Here is a 24,143-nt window from a genome sequence, read left to right on the forward strand (position 1 = left end):
CATCCTCTGATTAATGTGAAATTGAGGCTGAAAATTCTCCATTTGCAATTAAAAATTCTGTTCTTCCATTTGGCTCCATCCCATTTGGCTCACCAAAGAGGCTTTTAAGACTTACTGGCTTCAGCTGTAGGATTGGTCCCCAATGGAGTCTACTGTTGTTTTAGCATTTTACTTGATTTCGTGTCCCTGACTCACTTCCCTGAGAAGCAAAAGCATTCTTTTCTAGGGCCACTAAAATATCCCTTTATAAATACAAATGGAAAATGGGAAAAAGTCAAGTAAAACATCGTGATCACACAGTAAATCAAGTTGGGTTTTGCTGGTTTCACAATTTTAAAGCAAATTGAGATGTGTGTTTTATAATGCATAACTACTTAATTGTGGGAAGATTTTAGGAGTGAGAAGTGTTGGAGGAGGGGGGTTTGTATTTTTGTTTTGTGGTGGTTTCTTTTCTGGTTTCTTTGGTGTGGGTTGTTTTGACTTCTGCAAGGGGAAAAGCCTAGGACGCAAGATATTTTCATAAGCTGAGAATTTTTTAAGAACAGTGGTTGTTAAAACACAAATTGTCTTCAATATGAAGAGCTGTTATAACTCTAAAATACAGCCTTTGGCTTTAAAATTTTAACTTTTTTTTTTTTAAGTAATTCTTACCAAATTTTTGAAGAGTGCAGTTAATTCCTTTGTAAACACAGAAAATTTTAAAAACGCTGTTCCCAAATCTGGGTCATCCCTGCAAACACAGTTGCCACCAAACTTCTCCAGTGCTTGTGTATACTGTTCTTCATTTTCCACGTGAGCTTCAAAAAGAGCAAAACATGAAGATATCATCAGTAGATAAAAGGTTATTGAAATAACAATTGCGGGTTTTCTTTTAAAAAAAACAACTTTCCAGAGTTATTGCTAAAAATGTTTACTTGATACAAAAACCAGTCACTATTTACACTTTAACACTGATATGCCAGAAGTATGACATATATCACTAATTCCAGTTTGTATGTACCCTTCCAAATGACAATGCGCCAAGACAAAAGAAAAATCTGACTCTCTAGAAAAACCCATAATATTTCTGCACCGTAGCAGAGACCTCACAAAAATCCCAACTGCTATAATGAACTTCCAGATTCTTGAGTCTTTTACTAACACTTTCTTGTTTTAACTGTGTGCTATTATGTTTTACTGTGTGCTGAAAAACAAAGAGAGGGCCTAAAGCATGCTGGCAGTCTTGGATCTCTACAGCAGAAGGCAATAGATCAAATACTCTTCGGTCATCCTAGGGAAAAGGACTATAAACCACATTACAGAAGAGGACAAAATCATATCTATGTTAGTTCTCTGATTCAGGGGAGCAGTGGGAATCTGAGGCAAATCCTAGCAGTCTGCATTTACCACCGGCCAGTTCAGTTCTGAAAGCAGTTCTAATTCATCACAGCCAGATTCCTTTCTGAGACAACAAAATCAGAAGCTCTGCCCTAGAAATAATCCAGTGGTCCTGGGCTACACCAGGACAATTCATACAGCACGCACCTAACATCAGTGTTCAGAAAGCTTTGAGTTGCACATGTTGAGGGGTTATTCAGCCCAGGGCATGAGAGGAAATCTAAGCATAAAATAAATTCCCCTGATTCAGATATAAAGGAAATCTGAGAGGCTTCACTCTTAACTACTTTGCCCAAGTGATTTACTCCTATGTCACCAGGTTATTTGCCTATATAGACAGGCATAAAAAGCCCCTTTGTCAAAAATCAATTTGCCCTGTGGAACAAAACAAACAGAAAGTTTTTCTGAACCAAAGATAAGTGGCCATGTCAAGCTTGAGCATGGTGGACGAAATACACCAAGTTGACACCTAAGAAAATTAACATTGCCTATTTCTTATTCTAGCTGTAGACAATTTCTAAAGCTTCAAAGGAAGTCAAGGCAAAAAAAACCACCATACCCTAGAAAAAAAAATTATGCATTAATAAGGATAAAGACTGTTTTGGTCATTATATGAAACTAGCATAAATCCTGAAGATTATTTTGAGAGGATTAATCTGTTCAAACAAGCAATGATTCAGTTTCATTTCAAGCACATTTGTACACATTAACACAAATATACAAAGGATTTTTGATACAATGTCCTTTCCCAAATTTCAGTGAATTAGTATACAATTATACATTTATATATAATACATAAACTTAATAAATATACAAAGCTCAATAAACTTACCATGTTTCAGATTAAAAACAAGTCGGTCTGTTCATGTGTCCTATCTGGACAGCCATTCAGGAACTCTGTTTCTCAAATAGCTACAGATTTTCCCTAATTTCCAATATATGAAACTAAAACCCTGTGCAGCAGTGGTATAACACCATGTAATTAATGGCTGACATAATGTACAAGAAGAATGGAAATTACACAAACAGCATTAATTCTACAAGTCTTTAACTTGAGCACTTAAATTTGCAACCTGTGAGAGATAGCTTGCAGATAGCTATTAAATCTAACAACTGAGAACTAGCACTGAAAGTTACTTATTTTCCTCAGCACCAACAGCAAGGGCTGAGCACTTACCAAAATTTTTGCTGTAGAATGAAGGACGTTAAACTAATCCTATTGTGTGACATATATACACCTGAACAAGCTTTCAATAAACTGGCACAGACAGCAAAAATGAGGATGTGGCAGGTCACAGCTCCTTTAGATCTCACATCTACCCAGTAAGGTGAATTATTTCCACACTGCTTTCTGCCTTCTTGCTGCTTCCTGAATCCAGCTTAGTTTACATGAACCCAGGTGAGAGAAGAGGTCAGGCCACCATTCCTACAGCAAAAAGAGAAAGCTGCCCCTGCATGAAAGCAAGGTGAAAAGGCTGCTACCATTAAGTGTTATGGTTAAATGTGCAGCCAGTAGCTGAGCCATGCTGACTTTTTACTTTAGGAAACAAGCACAGCACCCATTCTCTACATGGCATCCCTGGGAGTCTTCTATTCCCCAGCATCCTAAGGACTGTTCTTCTGGATTCTGAGACATTCCCCAGAATGCCTGGGGTAGTTTATTACAGCAGTACTATTAACGGGGCTGGTACTCCCCAAGTGCTTCTGAAGAACACAAAAATCTACTTTTCCCATGGAAACGTCCAAAATACCCTTCCTATCTTATAGTGTTTTCCTGACAATTTTTTAAAGTTTCTCTACAAACAAAAGGTATGAAATCTATCAAAAACAGAAACTTGATCGAGTTTTGAGGGTTTAGAGGCTTTCTTTAAGTAAGAAGCCAAGCTATGTACAAATTGGGAGTCACTATGTAATCCTTAATAACAGTTTGTAAATTCTCACATTAAAAAAGATAAAACATGTATATTAACTATTTAGGGAATCTATACTAAAAATCCAGTTACTGTGCTCTTCTGAGTGTAGGACTATGGGGTTTGTTTTGTCAAAAGAAACCACAGGGTCTGACAAGTGGCTTGGTTGGTGATGTTACTACTGGTGGAAGATAAATGCCTCCAAACCTTTCTTGTCAAGATTGGGTGGGCAGCACAAATTTAAAATGTGGGCAAGGTACTGATGTAACAAGTACTCTAATTAGAAGGCATAGTCTAGCACTTAAGAATAATTTTTTTTAAAAAACTCAACAGCCAAAAAAAAAACCCAGCCAAGTAAGAAAAATAAGAAAGGATGCCAAATCTATGAAACAGCTCCTGATGAATCTTAAACTGGACCCTCCACAATCCAAAGATAACATCTTTATTACATTTGACAAAGAATTTCCTTTCAATTAGCAGAGATGAGTTATACCACAACAGCAGCTCTTGTTCTAACCTTGTCTGAACACCAACATGACCACAAGTTCTGTCAGATATTGGTGGCTCTCCAAGGTTGACAGGCCTATCTATTTTGCATTTAATATAGGATTTGTTAAACCCTAATTGCTATGAACTGCACAATGAGAACAAAAGCCAACCAAATGACATTTCTTATCCACTAAAACAAATGCTGTTTCTTACTCACAAAAAAGCTTCAGTTATTTTTTTCAAAGAAGACAAACATACACAACTCTAAGAGACTGGCACACATTTGAAAATGCATACAGCAATAGTTCTTTGTATTTTATACAGCACCATAAGAAGAATATCTGACTTTTTACATCAAGACAATAGAAAGTTTCAGCTCATCAGCTCCCTCTTGTCATGAAATTCTCAACATGAATAAGTGGAAGCCATCAGGGAGACTGAGGTTTCACAAAGCAGTAGGGCCAATGTAGCTTCTTACTGCTGCCAAAGAGTAATTTCACCCCCACACCCCCATCCCCACACCCACCCCATCTCTTGATAATACACACGGCCCTACCACTTCAGGTGCTCATCTAATCCCAATTAAGTTGATCTCACAAGCTTATAAACTCATCTAGGGATCTGCCAAGCAGTAGACATGGCAGAAGGAACAGGTAGCCCACACCCAGTGGAAAGAGGAGAGAGAGAAGTTTAGCTACCCCACAACATCTTATCCTTACTGAGTTCATCACCAAACAGCTAGTTCAAGATGGTCATTTAAAATGCACATATTTCTCTTCTCAGAGTTACCCATATAACTCTTTCTGATTCAGTATGACATCTGCTTAAATCTTCCAATTTTACCAATATAAACTAACAGGAATTATGTACTTACCCAGACCAGATAAGTTTATGGCTTTGACAGATTTCTTCATTTTATAGAGAACAGTTCGGTCAACATCCAGAGCCTAAAAAAAAGAGAAAAATGTAATACTGCAATTTGTGCTTTGACAAATTTCTGCCCTGGAAACCTGCTGTAGTTACAACTATTTACATAGTTAACTCATTTCCATAATTAATAAATTACTTGTCATTTGTTTCCACCCCATCCATACAACCTATTCTGTCCCCTTACCCAAAAAAACACCTCCTCCATCTTTGGCTAGTGACCAGCATCATGTAAACTTAGCAGGAAACAATTTACACAGTATCATCTTTCCATGCTAAATCATTAAGAAGCTTAAAACAGTTTTCACCCATTATATGTTTGCTGAAGAACTGAGCAATATCACTTTCTTACCCAGAATATTGAAAATGGAATTTAATTTCAGTTTTCCTGAATAATTTAGTTAATTGCATTCTCAACTATATGAACTTTCTAACTGCTGTGCTGAGCAAAATAAATTGCATATCCCTCAAATATCTTTCACACAGTTTAACACTAGGCTAAGCTTTCCCCAACATTATATAAAATTCAAGTTTAAATCTTGCCCAGAATGCTCAAGCACTTATAATCAATTTATTTCAAAGAAAGAAGTAAAAGCAGGCAACTGTTTTGCTTACTGAACTGAAATATGAACAGACTCAAAAATGTAGAATTGTTTGAGGAGAGAGAAGCAGAATTATGGTTATACAAATTAATTACAAAAAGTTGTGAAACTTGAAGAAAAGATATGTTCCAGAGATGGTGGTATCTTTAGACCCCACTGAAGAATAATACTGAACACTACAAATTGTATTATGCCAAGAGCTGTTTAGCATGATACATGACAAAGCAAAGAAAACTCACCAAATTAATTCCAGTTTTCATTCAAAACATTTCAATGAATTGCAGCAACTACACATCTGACCTACCATTATTTTATTACTAATCATTTGTGTAAGAGACACAATGCAGAAAAGTCAGCCCCTAGTAATCTATCCAATTATTTTAACACAGTGAATGCAAAAAGAAATATTAAGCCCCTTGATTCTGGGAATCAGAATGCATTGGACTGAATCTACTTGGACCACAAATAGCTGAAAAAAATCTTCACATCATTCCACAGAATTCCACCAATTTAGACAGTGCCTTAACATTAATGGTTACAGCATCATGGTACTGCTATATCCATTGGCGGTTTTACTTCCAGCATCTTTATAGTTCACATCTGAAACTTATTAGCAGAAAGTGCAGAGGCCTTTTCAGCTTGAATTCTGAAGTACAGAGGAAGGGGAAAATAAAACAATCTAAGCAAACCCATAAAAGCCATGCCAGATCTGTTCACCCTCTTCAGCAATTTGAATTACATCTACTACAACAAATCTATATCTAGTGTGATCTCTAAAGTTAGATTAGTCACCTGTTTGGATGGAAACACATGAAGTGAATTCCCTCATTGTATATTTGGTGATTTCTAAAAATAACCTCAGAAAAGCACCCTCAAATCAGCTGACTACAGAGAAATCATTTTATTGATGACTGCATCAAAGGGCAACCACCCTCTTGGAGTCCAAGTGAAAGGAATGTCTCCAAGCAGTACGAGCAACAGTCCAAAGAGAAGGCTGACAGCCAGAGACTTAAAGTCTACAAATTCAATTCTCAGCTAAGTCTTAGACCTGTGTGTGCAGCTGAGAAAATATTAAATCTCTGCACCTCAGTTTGGGGGAGATCATTCTTAGGGAAGAGAAAAGTTGGAAAGATAAATGCATAGGATCAATTTATATTACTGTGCTCAGGGATCCTGACAGATCTATGGATTCATGAAATCCTCTGGCCCAAGGCTGCCTCAGTCAGAAAGCACAAACTCCCAGTAAGGAAAAAACCTCAAATCCTCTTCCACAACAAAAATCATCATTTCGGTTTGAAACATCTCTCAACCAACCTTCACTTTCACCAGCATCAGGCAGCAGAGGAACAACCCCACAAGGCACAGCATAACCAGAGTCCAACACAAATGGCAGCTAATGCTCCTAATACACCAGTGACAACTCAAGCATCAACCCTGTCAGACAGCTGGTCCACATAAAAATTCAAAAAAAAGGACAACGGGGAAAATACCCCACTGACAGCACCAAGGACAACACAACAAGCAAAACCTAAAACCTTAATGTGTTGGAACTGTACAGGTCAGGCTTTCTTGGGTCCTCTCTTCATCCTCTTCCTGCCTTTTCAGCTGTGACACTGCAAAGATATACCTGAACCTTAACAAACTGGAAATCGGGGGAAAAAATCAGTTCTGGAAAGCTCCCTAAACAGGAAACAAAGAATAACAAATATCTAGCCATTTGAAGAGGGATCTGGATACATTTATGAAATGCAGTTACAATGTTTCCAACTGTGGTAAGAAAACTACACTTGCTCTTGTAGGAGGTTTTGCGTATTCCTCCCTTTATTGGTGCAATCTTCTCACAGTGTGCGACATTTAAGAGTGCCTATGTGCCTACAATTAATGGGCAAAATACTGAAAAGCTTTGCATCTTTAATACTGTATTTCAGTCTTGCTTACAGACCAAAAATTAGAGAGGACGACTTTGCCTTTGTTTAATTAAATTATATCGGTGTTTATTCACATCTAGTGTTTCAAAGGAGTCATTTCAGGATAAAACTTGAACATGTCAGCTCTTTGTCTTTAGTGTTGTTCTTCATATTTCTTTGTCCTTTTCTTTGTCCCAGTATTCCTAGCACTGGGAAATCAGTTTAAATCCAGCTATAGTTTCATTACAGTTCACATTTCTAAGCTTGTGTGTGTTTCATAAACATACACATACTATACCAGTGCACACACACACACCAAAATGCAACCTAATTCAGCTTCTTGGTGCATTCTCAGTAGTTTTAGAAGCAGGGAATTTTAAAATGGCTTCAGATGTTGCATATACTAGCATTTCTTTTATTCATTTAAAATGCCCAGCAAACTCCTGAACAAGGAGAAAAATGACCATTTATTTCACATGGAAATAATAATTTTGTCCTTTCATATAATGTTTCTAGTTGAAATGAAAGGGATCATTTTGTCCTTTCATATAATGTTTCTAGTTTTGCCTCAAAAAACTCTATTGTAAGACTGCTTATTTTAGCACCTGTTTCAGCACAACTGAGTCTGAGCTCACATAAATAATTTTCATAGTCCCATTCAGCTACTGATGAGCACTCAAACTTCTCTATTGTTAAAAACAGTAAATAAAGCTTTGACTTAAGGGAAAAAATAACCCAACCAAATTCTCTACAGTACATAAGAAGTCACATTATTGCGGAAGTGGTGTTTTGCACATGAACTGAAACAGAAACTCAAATGTGATCTTCTTGAGTGTGTCCTTGTCTGTGTAATCTTTCTTCCAAATATAGTATTTATGTCTTCTTTTCATTTAATTTTGTGTAATTTCTGATGGTAATATGATGAAACCATTTTTAAGGTAAATTACTAGTCAGAAGTATACTAGGGAAGGGAACAAGCATATCAAAATCAAGTGTAGAGTTTTAAAGGAACACAAGACAGAGGACTCAAGCTATCAGTGATAAGTAGCAAAGCTTTTTTCCACATGTGGGAACAATGTCAAGTGTCACTTGCCAAAGACCAAAGACCAATTTCAATTTTCATTGCTTCAAAAGTTTCTACTTCAAACAGTAAAATATGTCAACTAATTTGAACTAAAGCTATCTTACCAGGAAGAAATCAGTCTGATTACTGAAACATCCTGAAATGTTATTCTACATCCTACTCTGTGTCTCAAACTTAATAATAATAATAATAATAATAATAATAATAATAATAATAATAATAATAATAATAATAGTAGTAGTAGTAGTAGTAGTAGTAGTTCTGTTTAAGTTTGTTTCACATTGCATAGAAAGATTTAAGCCCACCAGGATATACAATTTTCAAACATTTATTTGCACTGCTTCCCCCCCCAAAGAAAACAGAAAAGAAAAAGATTAACATCAGTCCCCAAATCTATATTGTCTAAATAGATCTGTGCAATTTAGATGGTTGGCACAAAAGATGAATGTATTTTTTGCTCTTTTCAGTGGAGAGAGGAGAAACAAACAGTTCTATTATTAGCATATTTAACTGAGGGAGGAAAAAAAGCAGGAAGACAGAAATTCAGAAACTGAACATCCCAGAGATGATTTTGGCACCTTTTACAGAGCCAAAGGGTATGGGGAAAACCAGGGCAGTAGCAGTATAAGTGGAGAGTCCCCAGGCTCTAGTGGTTCATTAAACATCTTTTGTGCCAAACTTATGGCAGAAGTCTGGGTCTTTATCTTATACAAGTGTCCTCACACCAGTGTCTTTTTTTTTCTTTGTGGCCAAGAAAATAATTAATTATCTGTGAAGGAAAAGAAAAACAGCCATACTGGATCAGATCAACACTACATTTAACCTGATATCCTCTATCAGGAGCGGCTAACAGCAGATGTTCAGGGCAGCAAGCAAGGAAAAGCACGTACACATCCTTCCCCAGGATAATCTCCCAGTTTCCAGTAATGAGTTTAAAAACAAAAGACTGAGATACTGTCAACCATAAACAGTACATAGCCCAACAGGCTATTTTCAAAAGAAACAAGCAGCTCAAATTTTCTCATTCCAGACAAGGGAAAGAAAAAAACTAAACCTGACAGCATACCATGGGAAGTAGTGACGGAAGAAGAGGAAGGAGTTGGCCATCACCTTTAATTTATTTTGCATTTAAAACAGTTCAAAACCTCTAACACATTCCTTCCTTCTTACCCACTTTTACACTTCCTTTTGGAAAGCATAGAAGTAACTATTTCACATTTTCAGCCATTTGGATGGGATTTTGCTGAAAGTATTCATAGAACTGGATCTGAGTTTGAGGAAATTCTCAAGGTTACCTTTTTTTAAAATAAAGAGTCCATTGGAACAACAACAACAACAAATGCTTGGAAGTACTGCTAAAGCAGTAACAAAATTTTGGGAAATAAATCCTCATGTCATTTGAAAAATTATCCTGGAGCCAGAAACCTATATGTTCTTCCCTATATTGAACATCTAACTGACAAATATACAAAAAAATATTAACACACTGATATTTGATCTACTATACACTCTTATCTTAACACTATTTCTTTAAAACAAAATCAGATCTCACTCTTAATTTTAGCTATTTGCTTTAATTGCTAAATTTTAAATTTAAATTTTTAAAATTGCCAATTTTTAATTTAAAACATCAGGCTACTCAACAGTCATAAATCCTGCACTTCATTCATTCCAGTATTTCAGAATAAGTAATAATGCCAGAGGCTGCTGCAGATGCTGAACACATATAGGAACACCCTTCCCAAAAACAAAAGGGCACAGGAAGAAACCTGGTCAGTTAGGGAAAAGAGAGGCAATCAAGTAGTTATTGTTGAGACAACAGAACCAAGACAAGGCTCTTGTGCCTCACTGGACTGTCTTGTTTTAAAAATTAACACCAAGTTTTTTGTACTTGTATCCAGGAAGCACAATAGTTTGACTTTTCAGGTATATCTTTACAGCAATCTGATATTTGCTGTAATTAATCCTTGCTGACTCAAAAGATTAGAGATATCCACAGACACTCTGTCTCAGTTTGTTATTTTTCTACTAGAAATGAACTGTCAATGCCGCTGGCTTCTATCCACTCTTCTGTTTTAGAGGGTAGTAAAAAAACTTCCTAAATTATGTTATCTTTCTCCAAAATCCTCTTTCCATTCTCCTACTGTTACGTCATTTCCTCCTTCAATGTATTAGTTTCTTTTCTAAATCCTCTCCAGTTTCCTTCCACTGATCACCTTGCACATTCACAGAGGGACTGATACAAAGGGTGGGAAAAAACCCTTACGGGAATAGTCCAGGGCAAGGCATTGTAGCTTCTGAATGTATCCTAGAGCAACAGTAATTTAAAAAAACTTTAATTTGGGGCAATTACTTTACTTGGAGTATGCCTGTGAAAAACTGCAGTAGCTATGACAGTTAATCTGTATAAATGAGCTCTTGCTGTGAGACCTGTCAGCTAAAGAGACTGAAGATTCAGAGACAAACCTGTAAAAAATGAACAGAATTTATGGCAGAATCATCCCTGAAAGGTCCCTTTCCAAAAAAGCATTATTTCTCCAGCATCTGGGTTTGTGGTTCTTGTGGCCCCAATGCCAAGGCAATCTGTTTAAACAAGCACTGGTGTATTTGGCAAAAGAATGTAGTAAACTCTTGAGCTAAGGATATGCATGGTGGAAAAAAGTAATACCACTGTGCTTTAGGAAATTAATACTTGGAAGTGCAAGGTAATTCTACTGCAAAGGTAAATGATGGAAGAATTTGGTACTGCTCTCTGTTGTGTATAAAACCAGACCTGAGCATGATGACTTTGTATAATGCATTTATTAAAACAAAGAAAGGATGCCTAAACCCCAGAATTCTCTATCACACTACTTCTGTCAGAAGAGAAAACTCAAATCAGAGGTTCAGAGATACAAAATGTTATATTATTAATACAAGTCACTAAATGAGACTGTTTCACACTAAATAAACAGATACTCTATCTGTTTTCCACAGGCTTCCCTACTACAAAAAGTTAGAAATGCAACAGATACTTAACCGGGAAACAGGCATCAAGCATTTTTGTGCAATAAAATCTCATGCTTAGAGAAACAATGGAAGCAGCTTATGCCAACTATTTCTACAGAACACATTCACCTCCTGTATTAACCAATTTTTAGGCTGAGAAATATATTTTCCTTCTCTAACACTGCAGATATCTGCTTTCAAAGACAAGATGACGGGACTTTAAATACAGATCTCATAAGCAATGTAATAAATGATGCACTTACTCTTTACAGTTGCTCATTTATAAACAGAGGGTCTTTAAATAAGACTCCCTTATTTAATATTTAATTGTTGTTTATTTTTTTAAGTTGCAGTAGACAATGAACTTGATATCTATCTCTATTTATTTAATATTACATGCTCTGACATCCTAAGACATATCACCATGTAAAATAAAGTAACACAGGCAACAGGATTAACATTCCAGTGATGATTGTCTTAAATGGACGAGCAAGATTTACCAACCCTTTACCCGTGTCAAAATTCTCTGCTCCTCACCCTCCAAGAGTCTTTTTTCTAGCTTCATGTTTTTGCATTTCTGTCTGCTGTCAGCATCTACCAAAGCCATTCACGGTTCGGAGTCCAGCTGTTGGAAGAGGCTGATCTTCACCCTGTATCATTCAACAGCACTATGATGAGCTGACTGATGGGATTTTCCTTTTGCAGATTTTTTAATTCAGTAACTCTTTTCCCCAGTATTAAATCTTTTTAGACACCATCAGAGGCAACAAAAATTAATCTTTGCAGATCATAATGCCCTTTTATTCTGCATGTGATAAGCTTTTTGAAAAGAGAATTTTTAGTTATTTATGCAAGCAATTAACAAATCATAACACTTTCCGGATACTCCAAAGTTCCCATATTAGTGGTCTAATTTGGTATTTGCAGTCTTAAACCTCTGCTTGAACAAGCAGACACTCCTGTTACAACCTCTAAAAAACAATGAAAAACTAACAGTTCTGTTTCCCCCATGTATGATGTACTTCCTTTATGCTAAAAATGAGAACCTTTGCAGTGTGTGCACAGAACAGCTGGATGTCATAAACTGGTCTATCCCTCCCCATCCAACACTCCTTTGACTTTTTCTTCTTTAGGTATCCAATAATTCTAGGGACAAGAAACTAGCCTTGAAGAGTCTACAGCAACACAGCAAAATCAAGCTTCAGTCTTAACAGGCCTCTGAGAGCTTCTTAGCAGAAATAAATAATAAATTGGTGCCACAAACATCTCTGGCAGACACATACAAGGGTTCATTCTGAAAGGGAATAGAAGGCACACAAACTGTATCTAGTTTATGATACATCTGAAACACTATATTCCCACAACAAAGAATGGCAGAGGTATCCAGGGGGCAATTCAGGAGAATAAGACAAATCACCTCAAATGAACTAACTACTCCTAGGGACCTACAGAACCAGCTGTCACAATGAGGTTCATCAGAGGTAAAGCAGTACATTGGACATCATCTCTCTATTATCAGGGAAGAAATTTATTAATAGCATCTACCTATAATACTAATGGCATATTATTACACATAAAACCCAGTGTCAAATGATAAAACTTATTTCCTCTTGAAACATTATAAAATTATTTCTATTCTATAGTGGCTTCCAGACTTCAGCCTGCGAATTTCACTCCAACTTCTCTGTAATTCACTATACCTTTGAAAATCTCTGCATGGTCTCCGTATCAATACACTTAAATGAATTAATGCATCTGAACTGCCATTCATTTTAGGTGCTCAACACAGAAATCACAGGACACTATTACAATCTTGAAAGCAATGATCTTAAATTCTACTGGAATTTCAGCAGCTTTAAGTTTAACTAAAATTAACAGTTCAGACTCTAGTGACTCCTGTCACTAGAGACCGCTGCCTCAAAGTGTAAGTGAATCTTAAGTAACACAATTATTAGGGTACCAAACAGTAACTATATAATACTCATTTACATTGATGCAAAATAAAAGTTTTATCCCCAGAGTGGACTTTGCCAAAATAATGAGAGAGTTCATGTCATGGAAGATATCTATAAAATGGAACAGATGGTACTTCCCCATATCATTAATGAAGCATTAGGAAGGTAAATTCATATACAACTGTTACATGTGACAAAGAACTTCTGCATTTAAAGTTGAAGCAATTTAGAAAAGAGAAGCATGTTCAGAGCTATCAGAACTTCTGTTCTTAAATGAAATAGGAAAGAGGTACTGAATCAACTGATTGAAGCAGGAGACAAACACCTGAATCTATATGTAACCAAGCACCGTGTGTCCTTGCACCAGTGCCACATCTGTATGGTCTGCGGGACAGGGAAGGCAGTGGCAAACATGACCACTCCATCCCTAGAACAGCCTGGGCTGGAAATACATATATGAAAATACATATATGTCATCTACATCCAGATCATTTAAGCAACAGGAGAGTGAACTAAGCAGAAGAATGAATGAAACCAAACAAAAATCAGCTTACAAAAGATTTACTACTTCATTGCTTCTTCAATGCTATTCTCATCAACACAATTAGTGCCTAGACTACATGGAGCTCAGAGTGTAGGCAGACTCTGCTGGCATTTTTTCTGTTGTTGTGTAACATGCACCTACTGTGATGGAAAATAAACAAATTATTAAAAATATGTGCTTTGCAAAACTCCATACTGCATGTTTTGCATTTGACTATGGAGCAGGGGCTCTGTGTCTGCAAATGCTAAGGAAATTTCTACTCCCATTGCAATAGCAAAACAGTAATCCTTTTTCTTTAAAAGGGCTTAAAATGATTACTAAATGCATTTGTTTCTGAGTTGATTTCCCTAGAATGCAGCCTAAGTTTCCTTGAAATTGCATACTCTAGGAAAGAAATCTTTCTAACAATGAACAGAAATCATAAAACATGAGAAAATAATCTGTAAGAACATCCACATCCCTTCACTACCATTTTCCCTTCCTATATGCTTTTTAAATGTAGTACAAAGCTTTAGGAATGTGAAAGTAATTTGTTCAGCTCTAATCACTTCAGCTGTTTTGATGTATCTACACACATACTTAGCATAATGCCTAGACAGAATTATAGATTTCAGGCTAGAACTACATTGATAATCTGATCTTTAATCAGGGCTAGCTGAGGGGTCCACAAACAGCAGATGGTTCTGAACACCACACTGCTCCAAGACAACACGGAGTAGAGCTTCAGCCTTCTCTCTCAGTTCTCTATTCTTGGTTTAACAAGTCAGATGCTAGAATTTATACCATAGCTTCTTTCATGTTAACTTTCACAGCCACCTCTTAAAGAATATACTCCAAAGAAATACACTACACTGCACAGTACGTCACTTACATAGTAAATATTTTTGTGAAGCAGAGTTAACACACACAAAGAAGCAAATTTTTCAAATTCTGTCCAACACCTACTCACTTGAAAACAAAGCCTGCTACTTGAGATGAAAAGTACTGAATCACACCACCCAAGCTAATTTCCTGCAAGGCACTATTGCTCATAAGAAAAAGCGTATTCTGTTACAATACTGTATCTCGGTTCCTCCATCAATAAATTCTCCCCGTAAGGTAAATTATTTTCTCTTTCCAAATAAAATTGAGATATATATATACTATCTTATAAATTCTGCATAATTCTTAGTATTACATCACATTCTTTGTGGAACATACAGAACTCTTCTTCCATTCCTAAACTACACAGTAGGCTATAGCTAAGAGATCACCATTATTCCCTGTTCTCCACCACTACCCCTTCCCTATATTCCTGCCTGCCTCCCTGACACACTAATCCTTTTCACATTAGCCCTGCCCCCACGTTCTCAGGCCTGTGTTTTTATCCTATTTCCTGTGTGGACACTTCCACACTCCTTCCTTTGCTGTTCCTGTCAATTCCAATTCCTCTGAACTTCCTCCAACTTTTTATGCATTTCCTTATCCCCTCCTTAATGCTTCTCCCCAGTTCCTGACCCTTCAATTCCTTATATGCTATCACAGTACTTCTGCTTCTGGATAACCCTTTCAATCTCTCAATTTCTTTTTAATTCCTTTTCTTGTTCTTCACATTTGACTGATCTCCATGTTACCTCTTAAACATTTCAGGTGCCCATTACTTTGTGAGTCTTCCCTTTCTTGTGTTACCATTTTTTGTTGCTTCCCAGACAAGTTTACTTGACCACTTAATCCCTAGATTGATGTAAACTTCAGAAAAGGAGTGTAGATTTAGTCCAGAAGAAAGAAACTTGTGGTCACCTAATTCACAGAAAATCTCATCTCTAATATTAAAACTCTTTGAGCTGATGTCTCTGTCTCCACCAAGAACAGCTACACAGTAAGCATTTTGCATACAGAACAGCTTAAGCTTTGTGCTAACAAACATATGTGAGACTGTGTGGGGAAAAGGCTATCAAAAAAAAAGATAAAAAGTCCTGCCCTCAATATGCAATCAAGTTAATAGTTACAAACTTCAAACTTCTGCTTGTCCCATAGCTAGAACTACATTTTCCTGCTGGGTTAAAGAAAAAAAAACCAAAACAATCTGTCTCAGTTAAAATGGACGAAAGGAGAGATTTTAATGCTATGTGAAACCTGGGTATAACCACCACTGATTCTCAGTAATTCTGTTTTCCCATTAGCAGCTTCCAGCACTGCTGAAAGAGTAAACAGGGAGACACACAATTTCTCCTAATGTGAACCTCTTGCACATTTGACTATGCTACAAATGTGAAAGCACTGTCACCTCGAATAGCAGTGGTAATTGCTGTAAATGCATGTTTTAGAGTGTTTTTCAAGCATTTCTGGAAGCAGGAGGGGAACCAGTACTTGCTTGCCACTCATCCAGGAATACTTGCAATCTTTGATTAAGTACACTTCCACTCAATTTAACAGTCATGGTCTGCATTTCTGCATTCATTGGAATATTTTTCTTTAGATGTAAATATTTCTCTTTTCCATCCCTGCCTTTTTAAGCCTCTGTGCTACATCAGGTATCATCCTAGTCTTCAGAGGATTTGTCAGAAATATTTGCTAGTTACCATCTTAGTTCTTTCAGGATCCTGGGAAATAAGTTAACCAGCCCAAACAAACTGAGTGTTTAAACTCACAATTTTGTTTATTGCCTTTCTTACTTGTCTCTCTATTCCTGCCATCCATTCTACCTTCTCACACACTTTGAGCACAAACACTGCAGCAGAACACTTGTTTATATTTGGCAATACCCACATTATCTTTAATACTACTACATTCTAACTGCATATCATGCCTTCATTTTCTTCTTGCAATTCCATGTGCTTAGGAGTGTTTTCATTTTTACTGCCTCCTGTCACTCCTAAAGAAACTTGACCTTTGCAAATATGTCTTTTATCTTTACACATGTTCTTTAATACAAAATTTTCCTCTGAATATCTGGATTTTTCTTCACATGTTTGACAGGCTCAGATAATTTGTGACATTCTTCTTGGGGTGTCTCAAGTCTGTAGATTTTCTCATCATTTTCCCCCTTCCTGGGATATTTAATGAATATTTGTTCAGGCTTTAGCACATGAACTCCTTGGTTCTATCAACCTAACCAGCTCTCAATTTAATGAGTTTTTCCCTAGAAATATAGATGTATGTATAAATATGTATAGAGATATAGACATAGGTTTTGCTTTTAATTTCTATGTTTTGCTTTTAGTACACAATTGATTCAGCCCCGACTATTCAACAAACGCTTCACTTGTTTCCACAACTTGATTCCTTCCTTTACACCAGCGATTCACATATTAGTCCTTCCATCTTCTGGATGAAAGTCAGCATCTTGGCTTGCCATGACAGATGCCTGACCATAGCATGACTTCTTCCCTCTCTAGCAACTTCATGAAGAAGGTAAGATTTATTTGGAGACAGCAAGGACCGAGAACAAGTGAAGGCTCTTGTCATGGCCCATCCATGAGAGGTATTTAATCTTAGCGTGAAGCCCACCTGAGCTCCAGCTATTGCTCCAGTACCTTGGACAGGGCTGGGCCAAGGCAGGGACTTCTACAGAGGTAGGACAGCACCAATAATCACTGTAGCAAAGAAGTTCCAACAAATTAAGAAAGATAAGGAGATTGTAAACATTTCAAAAGCATAGAGCAGCTTGGTACACAAGACATGAGAGGAGAGAGTCAGCCTAAACAAGGCTAGACCTGATTTTTGTGGAGCTTTAAGTGGAGAGGTTTTTTCTGGGAAACTGGGGCAGACAGATCGTGTGGGCTGTGAAGAGTGAGACTCAGAAGGTGCAGAGCTGGAACTTACACAGGGAATGACTGTATGTAATACATAGCTGTACTCACACATATGGAAGGTGGAAATTATAAAAAAAATAATAAATTTAAGAGTTGAACTAAGTGTTTAATATCCACTACTTCAATGAATATAAATAAAAAGAAAGCACTTCACAGTGGTTTAGCTACTAACATTCTACACTAGTCAGGTGCACTACGTTTTTTTGCATTTTTTCAACTGTATTCATCAATCAGATCCACTCAACATATGGACTGTAAGAACTCTGGAGCAGGGATTAGGCTTTTGTCCTGTGACTTTGCAATGCCTTTGAGAATAAAGGCCTTACCTTTACCTAACATTGCTGCATATTATGGTATACAGAGAACAACATGAAGATAAGAAGAGGAAGGGAAGGTGGGTTAAACCTAAGCAGAAGTAGCAACTTTCTACATTACCCTCTTCTAGCATCAGCATGAAGTACCCTAGATTCAGATAAGACAGTTCTGTAAAATATAGCAACATTATGGACAATTCAAAACACAAAACCCCCTATTAGTAAAATACTTCAGAAAGATGTATATATTTCTTTATAAATCTATATTTTTAATTCATCCTCCTAGGAGGAATGGGAGCATTTGGTAATGTGAAGTAGATTTATCACCATGTGCACTAAAGTAAAGTGCACAGAGATCTTTTTTTGTGGTTTGACATTGTTTTAACTGACTGCATGTTGACATTAAAGGCTTAAGGTTTAAACTACTTGAAAATATGCACAAAGTTCCAGCTGAAGACGTAGAGTTTAGCTCCTGTAGTTCTGCGATTTTCATCCTCTATATTCCTCTCAAAAAGAAAACAATTCCCACACTCCTTTTGAAATCATCATGCCTTTTGTGTTATAATGGCTTTTCCAGAAACGCCTTTGGATGCTGATGACAGAGTATCATGATTCCAGAAAGGAAGCAGAAGTGGAACACAAAAAAAGTTTTAAACAACACATATTTATGGAAGTGTATTTAGCAATGAGAAAAGAAAAGTGTGCAAATATGTTCTACTAAAGAGCCTGCTTTAGTGGGCATATTTTATTAAAAAGAAATATACAAGAAACTGTAGTAAATATCTCAAAATGCATTACAGTAAATGACACCTCCTACTGCTTCTCAAACTACACAAACACCCTCTTCATGTAACTTTGAAATGCAAGGCACAATCAGCAACAATAGGAAAACAGAATCCAGTCCTATGAATGTAGCAAACAAAAAGTAAATATCCAGGTACAGCCACGTATCCAGACGCACATTCCCCCACCCTACCAAGCTTTTATTACATCTCCCCCTTGTTAGCTTCACAGAACCAAAATGCAGAAGAGAATATATTACAGAAGCGTACCATACAAGAGGGGATGAAATTCAATATACATTGATCCCTTACGCCACTCCAAGCCAGTTGAAAACTGTGGATTGCCTTAGGTGGCAAGATGTTGCCATTTCTGATAGAAATGATAAATGCATTATAAATGACAGTGAGGAAGATAAGGATTTGACACAGAAATTACATGCTACATTTGTAAGAGTGGAAATAAAAAAAAAAAAATCCTTTTAAGTGTAAAATAACAGAATTATAGAGGTATGATCATCATGGAATGGGACCTACAAAACAAAGGCAAGTAGAGACCTGAAATAACAACTTGTGCCTCTAACATTAATTCCTCAGCTTTTACAAAAATTCCTCGAGAGTGGTTTTTAAATTGACTGTAAGCAATTGACATCTATTTCTATCCAGAGAACTAAAACCATCCTTGGTACCACTATACTGTTTCTTTTGGTTGCACACTTTACATATTTCCACCATGTTTGTCCTCTCTACTTTTAGAACACATTTATTCCAGTGGCAAGTGCCACTGTGCTGTGGAGGTGTTCCAGTAACCTATTAAACTTCTCTCAATGTTTCCATACTCCTCCCTTCATAGGGAAATCTGCACATGCGATGAAGTTTAAGTAGGTGGGTAAATTTTGTCCCTCAAGCCTGACTTAGATGGAAATGTCTCCAGCACAGGGACTGTCTGCTACTCTCTGTTTACATATTAGCCTGTGAAACTGTTCCCTGTCCTACTTACTTGGTCCAGCACTGGACTCCAATAAACAGTCAGAACAAAAATACAGACTTCATTTCCACTCTTTACTATAAAACTTAACCCATGCTTCAAAAAAAAGTGGCACAATTAGAGTCTAGTAATTCAGCTCCTTATTAAAGTACTTTCTAAAAATTTTGAAAATTATCACAGTTGCTAGAAACATTTTGCAGGTTTCATTACAATATAGGGACTATTTTATTTAACTTAAAATTTAATTTAAAAGAGGGAAGCGTGTGTTCTAAGTAACAGCAATACTGAAATCAGATTAAGCACTCATAGTTTAAGAACGGCCACCACAAATTTTTAGATCCTGTGACCTTTAATAGAAAAAGACAATTAAAAAGGCTGCAGTTGTCAAACCAGATTACTGATTTCAAGCAACCCCTCCCCCAATCATGTGACCATGCTTTGCACTGTATCAATTAAAATTTATTTAATCTTAGTCACTATCACACATGTAAAGATTAAACAGTAACCTGTAAGGGCCTGTGATGTATTGCTCACTAATAATATTGTTTCAGAAGAAGTTAAATATTCCAAACATTTTGCTAAGCAACATCCTAATCTGAGAGCAATGCAGAAATTATGATTCCTTTTCCTTTGAAATCACTTTGTGTTGCACAAGCATGCCTTTCCTAATCCCTTTTCCACTACTGAGAGTAAAGAAACAGATTCAGCAAAGAATCAGTTGCTCTTTCTGCAAGTGTTTCAACCGGCACCAGCTCCCACACTGCAATGCAGGTGCTTCTGGTGATCTCAAAAATCATGATCCATGGTCTGTAATCAGTGTATGTAACCACATAAAACAGTAAAACTGAAAGAATTTTCGACTGGTACTAAGAATTAACCGTATTGTGAAACTGACAGAGGTCAGTTAATCCAAGTTCAGATTTAAGGCAATACTACTGTCCACAAAGATATACAGATAAATTATACACTTTTAATTGTCCAACATCTCATTGATTTCCTCACTTAACAAGCCTCTTCCACACCACCACAGAATGCTTCATTAACTAAACTTTTAAGACACTATTAGATACCTGCTAATTAACAAAGATAGAATTACAAAACTAGTAGTGAGCAATGTTAAGTGCAAAAAACATCCCAGTGGGATGTGAAAACATATCTGTGTTTTTGGACAGTTGAGCTCAGGCTAACAAATCACAGCAGCCTCCCTTTCCTATGCTTCTGCACTGCCTCCCCAGCTCTGAAGTGAGCCACCACTTGGGTGGCTAGAGCTGCCTTCATGCAGGCAGCTGAATATTCCATTCCAGAACCAGGTTTTCTGGGAGTAGCAATAAAGATACATCCTCTAAGTATCAGTATTAACACTTAATTTGTTGACTTAATAAATGTATACAGTATCCTGGGAAGCAAAAATGTGTATTCAGTTAATAAACTAGCTCTTACAGACGCTTGTTCAAATCAATGCATACACAGTCAGCCAGTTTCAACTTACCTATTAACTGCCTTAAAGTAACACATTGCCTCAATCATACACAGCCAGACATCCTAGTTTCCAGAACTACACTGCCTGCTGCAAGAGAGCAGTGTGCTCTGGAAACCAAAGCTGCCAGTGCCACTGGAAATGCACAGGTTCTTTGTATTCCCTGAACATTTTTAGATACATTCTTTAATAAGCTTTAGTTCATAACAAGCTGATGAACGACTTCTTGCCCAGCCTCCCAGAAAAAAGGTGCTGAGCCCTGACTTCTCTATTACACAATTTATAGACAACTTTTTATCCATGAATCACATATAACCTGAAAAACCAGGCACACCATTCTAAAGGACCTGAGTATTTCCAAACCAAAGAAGTCTAAGCCTGAAAAAAATTTCACCATTTTGAAACTATGAAAATATATTTGTTGCTCTTGACATATCACAGAGACAAAGATTCAGTAGTCATTTCCACACATGCTTTCAGACAGCAGCACAAACAGGCAGGAACTGCTGATACTTTGCCAGAAGTGCCAAATAGATCAATACTATTAACAACTACTGCCAGTTTCTGCAATCTCTCACCTCCTGCCTTGCAAACTTTACTAGGCTCATTCTTTACCATCATTATTACTAAAGATAATTTTGTACTAAGCTAGCAGACAACAACTAATACAGAAATATGCAGATACAAAGAAAGATTTAATGTTCTGATTGAGTTCCATTAAAAATCAAACACCAATCCACTAAATTCAACTTAGAGAAAAAACAAATTTTTTTCAGAACTGTAATAAAAATCTCTAAACCTCACAAAACCGCTTTTTACCCAAATGCTTATACCAACTTCGATCTTGTACTAATCAATTATTAGTATTATTAGCAGTTCTACCTTGCAATTAAAACTATTCACTACTACAAATATTCAGGAAGATGTTGTCTTTGTTACAGAATTGTTGATCTTAAGACTATCGGGTTAATAAAGTATAATTAAATCCAGGCATTTAAGTGCAAGCTTGCAGGGCAGAAAATTACCTCTGGAACAAGATTATTTTGAATTCAGCTCCTTGCTTTAGTGGTTTTGGGAACTGGCAAAACAGGAAAATCCTGAAAAGGGTGTTTAAACACCTAACCTGGGTTTTGTTCACTTAAGACACGTTAATAATCCATTGCTAGTGGCAGTTCTTTTGTAAGAAGGGACATCAACAACTGACAAGATTCTTTTTGCTGAAGAGGCTTTTTAAAATATATGCTTACTGCAAAACAAATCAACTAAACACACACTGTAAGAACTGATGTAACAGGTAGATGGAGCAAATTAATCTGCAGCACAAGTAAGAGTCCCCCCTCCTACAAGTTACTTCAGAGAAGCTGCTAGAGTCAAGATACACAGACGCTTCTCATTTCATTGTGCATGTATGACTGGGATGTGGAATGTGCTCTCACTGTGTTCAGACCTGTCCCAGATTTCCCTCTGATTTGAAACAGGAGGGAAAAGAGCCTCCCTCTCCCGAGCACTGGCAGACATCCCCCGTGGGAGGAAGGGTGGGCTTTCACCATCAGGTTCAACGGCACGTTCCGAGTATCTTTAAAGACCGAGAAACACCCGGCCCTTGGCGAGACAAAAGCGGCTCACGCCAAGGCACCCGCAGCCCGGCTGTCCCGGAGGAGGCAGGGAAGAGGGAGCTCGGGATCCCGCACACCGAAGGGCGGGCACGGCCCGAGGGAGCGGATCCCCAGGGAAGGCTGCCTTAAACCGTATGGCCGGGGGAAATGTGTTTAAATTTCTGTGTGCGGGAACTGGAAAGCGGATTAAATCCCACCTGTGCCCGGAGGCAGGCAGACACACACTCAGGGAAAGGGCAAACAGGGAAAGCCGAACCCAACACGGCAGCTGGCGAGGCCAAGGCGGTTCAGGTGTCGCTGTGAAGGAAGAGGCTGACGGAGGAGACTGTAGAGTTCAAGTTCCCCCCCATCCCCCAGTTACGAGGAGAGCGGGCGGAACCGCCCGGATCAGGGCTGGCTCCTCGGGCGTCAGGAGGAGCGAGAAGCGACGGCTCGGGCTCCCCGAGCTGAGGACAGCGGGCGACCCTGCCCCGCCGCTGAGGGGCGGGCGGAGCGTGAGCCCCGCGGGCCGGGGGAGCGGCGCCCCGGCCCTTCCCCCGCTCCTTTTCTTTCCCCTCTCCAGTCGGGCGAGCCCCATTTCCTCCGAGCGGCAGCCGAGGGCGCTGCTCGGGGCCGGGCGGGAGAGGGAGCGGCAGGAGCCAGCGCCGGTAGCGCCTTGTTCTCTGCAGCCAGGCCAGAGAGGGCTGCGCGCCCCGCGCCCCCCGCCCGGGCTCACCTCCTCGATGGCCGCCACCGTGTTCCTGCACTGGGCCATCCGGGTGGTGAAGTTGGAGGCGGTGGGTGACTTGTAATCCTCATTGGTCTCGGACACGAATTCCGACACGGAGATCTGGTCCGGCATGGCGGGGCGGGGATGAGCGAGGGGAGGGAGCGGGAAAGCAGGCGGCTCCAGGGACAGGGAGGGGAGGGCACAGGGGGGGGGCTCCCCCTCACATCGCTCGGCAACCGGCGGCGGCGGCGGCAGCGCCCTCCTCGCAGCCCCGCCGTCTGGAGCGGTGTTGTTCCTCCGCCGCCACACAAGGAAATTCCCCGCACCCACACTCCTCCTCCTGCTCCTCCCGCGCGGTCACGCAGCACCGGGGGCCGGGCACACGCCCAGCCGCGGGAGCTGCCTCCACACCCCGCCCTCTCGTTCGCTTTCTCCCTCTCGCTTTCCTCCTCCTCCCTCGCTCCCTCACACGCTCGCGGGGCGGGGGCGCGGCCGAGCGACCCCCCTGCAGCCCCCGGAGCGGACCTGCAGCCGCGCACTCGCCACCGGCGCCCGCCCTGAGAAGATGGCGGCCCCCTCCCTCAGTCCTTCCCTCAGTCTGTCCTCCCCGAGCCCCGAGGGGAGAGGAGGTGGCAGGCGCCGGCTGGGTAATCCCAGCGACAAGCAGGACGAATCCAGCCGTG

General features: G+C 38.9%; 1 protein-coding gene across 3 annotated transcripts in view; it reads right to left on the bottom strand.

The window, feature by feature from the left end:
- The window catches only part of ASAP2 (ArfGAP with SH3 domain, ankyrin repeat and PH domain 2), an 85,459-nt gene extending 61,563 nt beyond the window's left edge, over positions 1–23,896 (bottom strand). For all 3 annotated transcript variants that reach the window (XM_058836388.1, XM_058836387.1, XM_058836386.1), the window contains exons 1-3: positions 23,467–23,896; positions 4,651–4,723; positions 652–797 (exon numbers count right to left, since the gene is read on the bottom strand). In XM_058836388.1, the coding sequence (XP_058692371.1) occupies positions 652–797; positions 4,651–4,723; positions 23,467–23,592 (345 nt within the window). In that variant the 5' untranslated portion in view covers positions 23,593–23,896. The remainder of the gene's footprint in view (positions 1–651; positions 798–4,650; positions 4,724–23,466) is intronic.
- Positions 23,897–24,143: the final 247 nt, after the last annotated feature.

The sequence above is a fragment of the Poecile atricapillus genome, chromosome 3, assembly GCF_030490865.1.
Source record: "Poecile atricapillus isolate bPoeAtr1 chromosome 3, bPoeAtr1.hap1, whole genome shotgun sequence".
Classification (NCBI taxonomy): domain Eukaryota; kingdom Metazoa; phylum Chordata; class Aves; order Passeriformes; family Paridae; genus Poecile; species Poecile atricapillus.